The 11118-nt window shown below is 31.9% G+C and overlaps 2 protein-coding genes across 2 annotated transcripts; both read left to right on the forward strand.

The window, feature by feature from the left end:
* The first annotated feature begins 847 nt into the window (after nucleotides 1-847).
* Nucleotides 848-1861, forward strand: LOC136091748 (uncharacterized). The gene has a single exon (XM_065819457.1). The coding sequence runs from the start codon at nucleotides 848-850 to the stop codon at nucleotides 1859-1861; it is 1014 nt and encodes a 337-aa protein (XP_065675529.1).
* Nucleotides 1862-4387: 2526 nt separating this feature from the next.
* LOC136091749 (zinc finger MYM-type protein 1-like) lies at nucleotides 4388-5817 on the forward strand. Its single transcript, XM_065819458.1, has 3 exons — nucleotides 4388-4934; nucleotides 5138-5341; nucleotides 5447-5817. The coding sequence occupies exons 1-3, from the start codon at nucleotides 4388-4390 to the stop codon at nucleotides 5815-5817; spliced, it is 1122 nt and encodes a 373-aa protein (XP_065675530.1).
* Nucleotides 5818-11118: the final 5301 nt, after the last annotated feature.

An 11118-nucleotide genomic window follows, 5' to 3' on the forward strand; every position in this document is an offset into this window, starting at 1 on the left:
AATCCTATTGCACTTCTTGATATGCTTGAATTACGCATAGCTGCATGGAGAGCAGGTAATACTGGATCAAGAAATGAAGCTGTTGCAATTTGTGATGAATTGTTAAGGCAAGGTGTTTTGAATAGTGATCAGTATAAAGTAATACAAAATAATGTAGCAATATGATAATATGAATATGATAATATGAATATGATAATATGAATATGATAATATGAATATGATAATATGCATATGATAATATGAATATGATAATATGAATATGATAATATGAATATGATAATATGAATATGATAATATGAATATGATAGTATGAGTTAAAAAAATTAAAAAGTGAATTGCGTACATAAAAATGCTATTTGTTAAAAATTAGAGATATGTTAAGAAGCAAGTTGTTGGAGGAAGTGGTATATTTGACAGTTTAATAAATTTATTTAAACGAGCAGCATCATTAAATGTAAAAAGAGTGTCATGAGCTATGTTGCTAGCGATTTAGGAAAAACTGCAATAACTGCCGCTAAATCAGCAGGGAAAGAACTTTCAACATCAGCAATAGAAGCTGCTAAAGATGTTGCAGTTAAAAAAGGAAAACAATTAGTTAGAAAAGCATCTACTAAAGTTTCACAACCAAATACAGTCATTAATAATAAAATTAACGACATAATCTCAAGTTTAAATAAAAAAGCTGATGAAGTTACACCAAATATAAATAATATAATGATAGGGTTTTCAATATAATCAACAAGTATAAGGATAGAAGATCTAGCAAAATAAGACCGCGGTCTTCGATTGGCCTAATTTTTTTATAACTATTTTCCATTTCAAAAAAAAAAAATTTTATGTTTAAAAAATGGCAACTTCTGATGTATTAAATTTTACAGAAATCCCAACTGTGGATGATGGAATTCAAAGATTTGAATTCCATGAATATGAACCAGTAGCTCGCACAAATTTAAATAGCACTGGAGAAATAAGAATTAACGTTGAGCAACAAGATTTGTTCACACTTCCATCTGAGGCTTATCTTTTGTTTGAAGGAAGACTTCTTAAACTTGATTGGACAGCTTATGTTAATGCAGATGCAGTGTCACTCACAAATAATGGTATTATGCACTCATTTAGTCAAATATCATATCAATTATCAAACCAAGAAATAAAGTCAGTTTATTATCCAGGTCAAGCAACAACAATGTTAGGAATGCTTAAATACCCAAATGACTTTCAATTAGCACAAGGATTAAATCAATTGTGGTACAAAGATTCTTCAACAACAGCAGTACTTGCTGATAACTCAGGGTTTGCATTACGACAATCATACATAATTCGGACACCAACCACAAAGGAAACACTTTCATTTTGTATACCTTTAAGACACATTTTTGGATTCTGCGATGATTACAACAAAGTTATTTACGGATTTAAAAATACACTAACTCTTGTTAGAAAAGGTGATACTGAAGCAATTTTTAGAAATGCTCTTGCAGCTGCAGGAAAATTTAATCTTGATAAAATATCATTGTTCATGCCACATGTGATTACATCAGATTTAGAGAAAGTTAATCTTTATAAAAGTATTGAATCAAAAGTGAAACTTTCAGTAACTTTTCGTGCAAGGCAGTGTGATACTATAACTGTTCTACAATCTACAACGTTTTCTTGGAGACTTAGCGTAAAGACATCTCCAGAAAAACCAAGATACATTATTGTTGGATTCCAAACAAATAAGGGTGGAAATCAAGAAGTTAATTCTTCGATATTTGATCATTGTGACTTGAAAAATATGTACATTATGCTTAATCAAGAAAGATATCCAGCTGTTGACAATAACAGACCATTTCCAAATCATCAATTTTCAAGAGCTTAAAGAGATGTATCTGTATTTAGTGAAAACTTTTATGGAATGAACGATTTGATAACACAAAGCAACATAACTCCTTCAGACTATAAAGAATTATACCCACTTATAGTTTTTGATGTTAGTAGACAATCAGAAAAATTAAAATCATCAGTACCCAGCCAACATGTCCGCATGGGCCCCACATGGGTTTTAACCTGGGCATGTGGGCATGGGATATTGTACACGGGCTCCAGATGGGTCCCATTTGGGCCAGCCCATTAACGCAACAGTTTAACGGAATATTCCGATTAATATATATTTAGTAACGTACATCACGGAATTCTCCGTCAAATGTGTTTAAATGTGCAAAAAACGTGCTTCTTCCATTTAATAACTTTGTAAACTCTGTAATAGTTGTACGATTCAATATTACTAACGAGAATTCTTTGTTTTGAAAAGATTTATCTAAAGCAAAAGTTTTAAGTTATTATTATTAAAGTAAAAAGGTAAAATTTATTAATAATATATATATATATATATATATATATATATATATATATATATATATATATATATATATATATATACATATATATATATATATATATATATATATATATATATATATATATTCATATATATACATACATATATATATATATATATATATATATATATATATATATATATATATATATATATATATATATATATATATATTATATAAATCTATATAATATATAAATCTATATATATATAATAAATTATATATATTAAATTATATATATTATATATATATATATATATATATATATATATATATATATATATATATATATATATATATATATATATATATATATATATATATATATATATATATATATATATATATACATATATATATATATATATATATATATATTGACTTATGAGAATATGGATATGGTTATAGCTAAATATGATATGAGATTATGGTTAAGGATATGATTGAAAGAAAAAATGAGTCAGGACCCGCCTTTTCCTACTACTGACTGTAATTTAGCAATCAATTGTATATTTGGTTTCTATGAAAGGTCAGTATTGAACAATGATCAATGACGATGTAAATAAAAGGACTAAGTGAGAATGTCAGAGCCGTACCAAGCGCGGGGCCGGCCGGGCCGCGGCCTGAGGCGCCAAAATTGGGAGGGCGCAAACTTTAATAAATTAAAAAAACAATAATCAGTTTATGAAACTAATTTTCACGGCGTCGCTGCTGTTGAATAGAAAATTAATTAAAATTCCGCCTCTTGACACGAACTCCTAAATATTAAAACTCATATACTGAACAAAAAAGCGCCCAATAACACTAATATACTTTCGATAACTTTTGAGCATTATAATTCTATTATGAGTCGAACTTAAAAGTTATCTGGTGCTGAATTTAAGAAGAATAAAAAACAGCGCCAAGTAAGTGACGAGAAACTACAAAACTGTTTCAAAAAGTGGTTGGTAACAAGCTCAGCTGAGAAACAATTTCAGAGGATATTTGTATCGGAATAAAATGACAATTCAACAGATCCTATAATTGACTTTAATTGAGTTCAGATCATCATTTGGAATTAATTGAAGAGGAGATTTTCATCAGCCAAAGTCAAGAAGAATTTTGCACAACTGATTCAGAACCAACCAGGGAAGATGAAAATGCCTAGCTTTCAGGCCCAGCTGAAATGGACGAGGATGAACTTCATTCAGAAATCTCAGAAATTCCAGTGGCCTCGGAGGAAAATTTTCCTGCAACATGGCCTATAATAACGGACAAAACAAGATGCTTTTTGATTGAGCATAGGCCAGAGCAAGACAGAAGAGAATTTCTCCCAAACACGCTGTGTGATTTTGACAACAGAATGCGACACTTCAGCTCAAAATGGTATAAAAATTCATTCCAATGGTAAAAAATTTGTTCGCACTTGGCTGCAGTACAGCAATAAAAAAGATTCTTTATTTTGTTTTTGCTTTTTGTTATTTTTAACAACAAAAACCAACAATTTCTTTGAAATTTCTAAAGGGTATTGTGACTGGAAAAAACTAAACCCAAGAATTCCTGAACATGAAAACAACAATGAACACCAAAGATGCTATTCTGATCGGAAAACTCTTGAAAAAACCCTCGAGGAAGGAAAGACCCTGAGTTCTGATCTGAAGAGAGTTATTAGTGGAGAGATGAAAAAGCGGAGAGAATTCTTAAAAGTGATTGTTGATGCAATTTTTTTCTGTGCCAAGAACAATCTTGCCCCTTGGGGAACAACAGAAGACATCGGTCAACAAAACAGTGGCATTTTTCTAAGCTTAATTGAGTTGATTAGCCATTAATATCCTTTAGTGGCTGAACACATTGCGTCCGTTAAAGCAAAAAAAACTACAACATCCTACTTTTCTCCTTGAATTCAAAATGAGCTGATTGAGTTACTTGGGGAGAAAGTCAGGAAAGAAATTTTGTCAAACATCAAAGAAGCTAAATACTACTCTGTTCTGTTTGACTGCACTCCAGATACCTCCCACAAAGAGCAGATGACTCAGATCATCAGGTATGTCCGCATCAGTGATGAAACCTGCACAATTAAGGAAAGCTTTTTGGACTTCATTGAATCTCACCAAAAAACCGGAAAAGGTCTTGCAACAGAGATCAGTGAAAAATTGGAGAAGTATGGTCTAAGCATTTTCGATTGCCGGGGCCAAGGCTATGACAATGGAGCCAAAATGTCTGGAAAATACAATGGCGTCAAAGCTCACATCCTTTCTCTTAATGAGTCAGCAAGATTTGTTCCATGCGCAGCTCACACTTTAAATCTTGTTGGTGTTCATGCTGCTGAGTTTTCCCCACTCATGATTACGTTTTTTGAAAAGGTTCAAGCCATCTGGAACTTTTTTTCAAGCTTCACGTCAAGATGGGAAAAACTGATGAAAACGTTAATCATCTCATTAAAGGGAAATAGTGACACAAGATGGTCTACCAAAAAAGAAGCAATTACACCATTGCACAGCCAAATCAAAGATGTTCTTCAAGTTTTGGAATCCATTATCCACAATCCCATGACAAATGCTGTCACAGTTAGCAGTTGAAAAGAACTTCTCATTCATATTGATTTCAGTTTTCTGTGTTTGTGGATTTCTGGTGTCAAATTCTTTCTCTAATTGACCGAGAAAACAAACTGCTTCAGTCAAAAATCTTTTCAATTGACTTTGCCGTAAAAATAATGAAATGGTTGAAGGCTTTCATTCAGAATTTCTGAGATGTTGGGGTGGACAATATTATTAAAGATGCCACAGAAAAAGCTAACCAGAGCGGAATTGATGGTGGCTTTCCAATTAGGAGGAAGCACAAAGTGAAGCGAATAGCACTTTATGAAGCTGAAGATGACTCTCACCTTCTCACAGCAGAAACAGATTTCGGATCTCATTGCAACTTTGTGTTTGACAGCATTATTACACAAATAGAGTGGCGGTTTGAGGCTGATGTCTGCTGTATCCTCTGATTTTGGATACCTCAGTGGGCATTCACTCTCTAAAAGTTTAGTGGATGAACTCAAGAAAAAAGTTGCAAATTTATCTCAAATTGACAATTTATAGATTCTTCCGATTTCCAGTCAGAAATAGCAAGCTTTAAATATCAAGCTGCTGCAATGATGGACAACATTGAAAAATCTAGCCCGATCGACATTTTGCAGCTCATTCATAAATATTCTTTGACCGATGCTTATCCCAACACAACAACTGCTATTCGCATCTTCCTAACCATACCAGTCACAGTTGCTACGTGTGAGAGAAGTTTCAGTAAACTTAAGCTCATAAAACACTATATGAGGTCAACAATTGGCCAAGAACGTTTGTCTAGTTTGGCTATAATTTCAATTGAAAATGAAGTGGCAAACAACATTGATTTTGATGATGTCATTAGTGAATTTGCCTCAAGAAAAGCCAGAAAAGTGGCATTGAACTAAAGTTTGTGCAACCTTAATGACAAATTTTACTTATAACTTCATGTGATAAATTTTGTGATCAATAAATCATTTTTTTCGTTTAATTTTCTTCTTTTTTTGTTTAAAGAGGGGGAGGGGGAAGGGAGGGGAAGAGGGGGCGCAATTTTATTTTTTTGCCCGAAGCACAAAATTGGCTCGGTACGGCCCTGGAGAATGTTGCTAATTGTTAATATAGGAATGTCGACAGTATTGCGATAGTTTTTTGCAGTAGATAACTGAGTTTTGTTAGAATTAAAATTTACTTACCACTGCGAGCCTTAATCCATTGCAGAAGGAATATTGGATTCAAGTTTGGCTGACTGCTCAAGGCAATCAAAAAAAGAAAACTTTTTTTAAGACAGGAGATTAAAGTTGAGTTATCAGCAAAAAGAGCTAGTTTAGAATAAAACAAATAAGAAATAAAACAGGGCCAAGAATAGAAGACTATGAGGTACTTCAAAAGTTACTGGAAATGAAGAAAGTTTTGGACTTCAAGGATGTATTAATAAAACAATTAGAAAGAAACAATTTGATAATCTTTAAAAATTAACCAGATACACTATATGAGGCAAGCTTGTGGAGAAAGCTAGCGTGCCAATCATTGTCGAAAAGCTTTAGATATGTCAAGATCAATAGCCCTAGCCTAATCCTCTTTAACTAATGCGCGATAAAACCTTTCAGTCACAGAAGTTAGCAAGTCATCCATAGAGCAAGAGTATTGAATATCTGGTAGTATTGAAATCTGATAGTAACTTATTTGACAAAAGATGGGGTGTGAGAAATTTGTTAATGAAAGCTCTAAGACCTTGCTATTAATATAAAAAAACTAATCAGACGATGATGGGATGGGTCAGAATGTTTTTCAAAGTTTTTGAAAATTAGAGTAACAGATGCCATTTTCCAGTAACCAGAAAAATAATACTCTGTCAAGCACATATTATATAGTTTAAAGAGAATTGAAAAGAGTTCTGTAGAGCAATTTTGTTAGACTATGACAGGAATTTTGTTTAGACTACAAGCCGTTAAAGAGTTTAGTTGAGGGAAAACTTAAACAAGGGAAACCGGGCTGATTTGAATGTCTAACAATGGATTAACCTATTTAATTGGAACGGAAAGAAGGATATTGCAAAAAGTGGCGAACTAGAAGAAAGGTTTCACAAATAGTTCTGCCACTTCTTAGAGTGAAAATTAGATCAGTCCCATGAATGAGAAATGGAATGTTTGACCTACCCTTGTTCATAATGCTGTTGAAGATTTTCCAAAAGTTTATAAAACCTAACTTCTAAGATTAGATACAAGATTTATTAAATTGAAGATAGTATCAAGATAGTACCTTTTTACATCAATATCATGCAAAAGAAAATAGCCGTTTGTTCTCAAAAGAGTTGTTCTTTTGAAAAAGATGAAAAAACGAAAACAATTAGATAAAGCAGCTGTGCCAAAAAGATGAACACCATGGAGTAGAACGAGACTTGACTTGACTTGACGAAAAAAAAAGATATCAGCCCAATAATGATTAAAAAGAAAACCACAAAAAGAATCCCAGTCAGCTTTACGGTAGTAGTAAGTAGTTCACTGATAGGGTGAATAAGAAAAAGAAGAACGAGATCAAAGAATTATCAAGCAAGGTCAGACACAAGACATAAATCAAAGAATGAAGGTAAATGATTAGGGTTTTATGACCTTTGAGTCAAAAAGTTAACTATCTGAGTGAAAGATTAAGAAATGCAAAAGTTATAGGCCTCATTGCAATCAAGGTCAGTAGCGCTTAAGCCAACCCATTAAGTGTAATAAGCATTAAAGTTACTAAAAACAATCATGTTGATAGAGGCGCAAAGAGAGAAGACAAGGTCAATTTGATCTAAAATTACATCTAAAATAGTACAGTCAGCGGAAGAAGGAAAACAATAGAGCAAGTGAGCAAAGAGAAAGGTGATTGAGTAAAGAGGTACTAAACGGAAGCACATAAAAAAATGGTCAAAAGGTTCTAACCTGATTTCATTACAAATAGATGATTTAATGCCTACGTATAACTCCAACCCAATTATTTACTATTTGAGTTTTTGTGACTATAAGGATAGTAGCCATAAACACTAAACTCTGAATAAGGAATAGCTGTATTTAAGTTAGTCTCACTAAGGGCAAGCAAGTCTGGCTAATTTTTTAAGAGGTAAGATAAACTAATGAAGGTTGCTTTTCAGAACACCAATATTTGTTAAAGATGTTTCAAAACAGTTAGATGTTAGGGATGGTTTTTTATGTTTTAAATTTTGGTTTACTTTGGCATGATTTAAATTTAAAGTTGAAATTTATAATTAGAGCACGGCCTTCTAAACAATGAGCTATATAGATGTCTCAGTCCAGTTAATTAACCCTAAGTTGTAATACAGGGTTCTTTTTTATATACTGTATTATTTACTATGTTACTTAAATTGCATAAGAAATTCGACCTAATAAAAATTTTATTAAAAGTCCCCCGGATAAAATAGTCAAGTGGTTTTAAGCAGTTTTACTTCTGTAAGATTAATACAATTCGCTCAGTTTGTTTGCAATGGGCCTCCACTATTTGTAGCATTAGTTGAAGCTGCGCGGAGTCCTTGAATATTGCTTTGTAGTCTTATAAGTTATACACCTCTTTCAATGCCGTCATTTGCTGAACTTAACACCATTTCACATAATTGTGTTATTTCGCCTTTATCTAGTACTTGACAGGCAATTGCATTCAGTCAAGCTGGTCTGCATTCATCTTTATTAGGTAAATTTTGGCCTTAAAATTGGACCAATTAAAGAGACAAAAATTGAGATCACGGAATCACTGCATATCGGTGCTGCACTGACAAAATACTTTCGGTGCTATAACAGAGATGCAACATTTTAAAAAACACTTTTTATTGAAACAGCGCGATAAAGAAAATCAAAAATCAAAAATCGTCGTTTAAACGTCAAGCAAAGCTGCTTTTTTTTTTTGTAAAAATGATTGCAATAAATTAATAGAAAAACAGAAAAAATTTTAACACAACAATGAAAGTCAAAAAACAATAACATTTAAAATAGCATATGCGATAAAAATTACAAAAGAATTATTCCTATATTTACTTAAATGAAGTTTTTACACATTTATAGATATACGCCAAAGTTTATAATAAAGTTTGGTTTAGTAATTTATTTATGTATTAATATTATACAAATGTAAATTTTTTATTATTTAATACTTTTGTTTTCTAATACTTAATACTTTTGTATATACATATATATATATATATATATATATATATATATATATATATATATATATATATATATATATATATATATATATATATATATATATATATACATGCATATATACATACATACACTACCGTGCAAAAGTCTCCGCTCATGTGTAATATTTGCAAGGAACAGTAAATGCAATACATTTTAGGATGATTTTAAATATATAAAAAGAATAAAATGTTAATATAAAAAGTTGATGAGGCCAAATCATAATTTTGCATACTTTTTCCTTTTCTTTTTGTTTCAAATAATTTTGTTTACCTTTGTTTTGTTGAGTTCTGCTGCTAAAAACATGGCAGAAATTTTTCTATATGAATAACCTTTTTCACGTAAAATACATATAAAGTTCTTCAGTATTCTTTATTAAATTTAAAACTGCACAAAAGTTTTAACCAAAATATTTTTTGTAAGCTTAGGTTTGACAGTAGTATGATACTTTCCGGCATGGTAAGGATGTTTTCAGTAAATAATTGGTTGCTTTTAATAGACTTATGTTTATATTTATACTTGAAAATGGCATTAGTGTGCGCATTTAATGTCTTGAATTTAATAAAGAATTTGAGAAATGGTGAAAGTAAAGAAAGAATATTGTGAAGAACTTCGTGGCAAAATATGTATTTTACGTGAAGAAGGTTATTCATATAGAAAAATTGCTTCCAGGTTAAAAATATCCGAATCAGGTGTGAGATATGCTCTACAACGATTGCATGATATTGGTTCCAACAGTGACAGATCACGTTCTGGATGACCAAGAGTTACATCACGGCAAGAAGATACGTTTATTGTTGTGTCCAGCAAAAGAAATAGAAAAATTCCATCCACAATTTTAACAGCAGAACTCAACAAAACAAAAGTAAAGCCAGTATCAACTGATACTGTAAAAAGAAGACTAAGATCAGTCAACTTAATTGGAGGCGTTGCTGCACTTAACCCTTTGTTGAGGGCAGTAAATAAGAAGAAAAGATTGGAATGGGCAAAAATGCATAAAAATTGGGGATTAGAAGATTGGAAGAAAGTTCTATGGACAGACGAGAGTAGGTTCGAACTTTTTGGTACCCGACGTCGCGTGCATGTTAGGCGTTTACCTAATGAAAGAGTGCTTCCTCAATGTATACAAAGTACTGTAAAACATGGAGGTGGTAATATTATGCTTTGGGGATGTTTTGGCAATGGGTTAACTGGAGATTTAGTTAAAATCGCATCTACCATGGATAAACACATGTACCATAAAATTTTGGTTAAGCACGCGATTCCATCTGGTATTCGTATAATTGGGAAAGGGTTCATCATGCAGCAGGACAACGATCCAAAACATGCATCTGGATTATGCAAAAATTATTTGAAACTAAAAGAAAGGGGAAAAGTTTGCAAAATTATGACTTGGCCTCCTCAATCACCAGATCTATCACCCATCGAAAAGTTGTGGGATGAACTGGATCGGAAGATCAGAGAAGCAGGTGAAACATCTTTTATTAATCAGCAAACGCTATGGGAACGTTTGCAAAAAGCTTGGAATTAGATAACAGCGGAAACCATGAATAAATTATTAGCCCGAATGCCAAGATTATGTGCTGCTGTTATACGCTCCAAGGGGTCTCATATTGATGAAAATAAAATTTAACATTTACAACTTTGTATATTAACATTTTATTGATTTTATATATTTAAAATCATCCTAAAATGTATTGTATTTACTGTCTAATTCATTGTTTAATAAAAAATTAAAAATAAACGCAATTTTCTTGCAAACTTTTGTTACTTTATTGAAATATTACAAATGAGCGGAGACTTTTGCACGGTAGTGTATATATACATACATATATCCTTGGAGTCGCGGACAGCGTCATAGTTCATGTGTTGGGAGAAAACATTGAACAAAATTCATAATAATACTTATAAATGTGTTATTAACCCCCGAAAAAGGCAAGAAAGGGGTGTTGCCTAAAACAGGTTATTAACCCCCTCCCCCCCAACACACAAAATATGACGCTGCTGCAACTCCATATA

Source organism: Hydra vulgaris, chromosome 15 (assembly GCF_038396675.1).
Source record: "Hydra vulgaris chromosome 15, alternate assembly HydraT2T_AEP".
Taxonomy (NCBI): Eukaryota; Metazoa; Cnidaria; class Hydrozoa; order Anthoathecata; family Hydridae; genus Hydra; species Hydra vulgaris.

Excerpts from the sequence above, each read along its gene's own strand:
- LOC136091748 (XM_065819457.1), top strand. The coding sequence starts at position 848 with ATGGCAACTTCTGATGTATTAAATTTTACAGAAATCCCAACTGTGGAT.
- LOC136091749 (XM_065819458.1), top strand. The coding sequence starts at position 4,388 with ATGACTCAGATCATCAGGTATGTCCGCATCAGTGATGAAACCTGCACA. Across the intron at positions 4,935-5,137 it reads AAATGCTGTCACAGTTAGCA|ATGCCACAGAAAAAGCTAAC; the intron begins GTTGAAAAGAAC and ends ATATTATTAAAG. Across the intron at positions 5,342-5,446 it reads GTTTGAGGCTGATGTCTGCT|ATTCTTCCGATTTCCAGTCA; the intron begins GTATCCTCTGAT and ends GACAATTTATAG.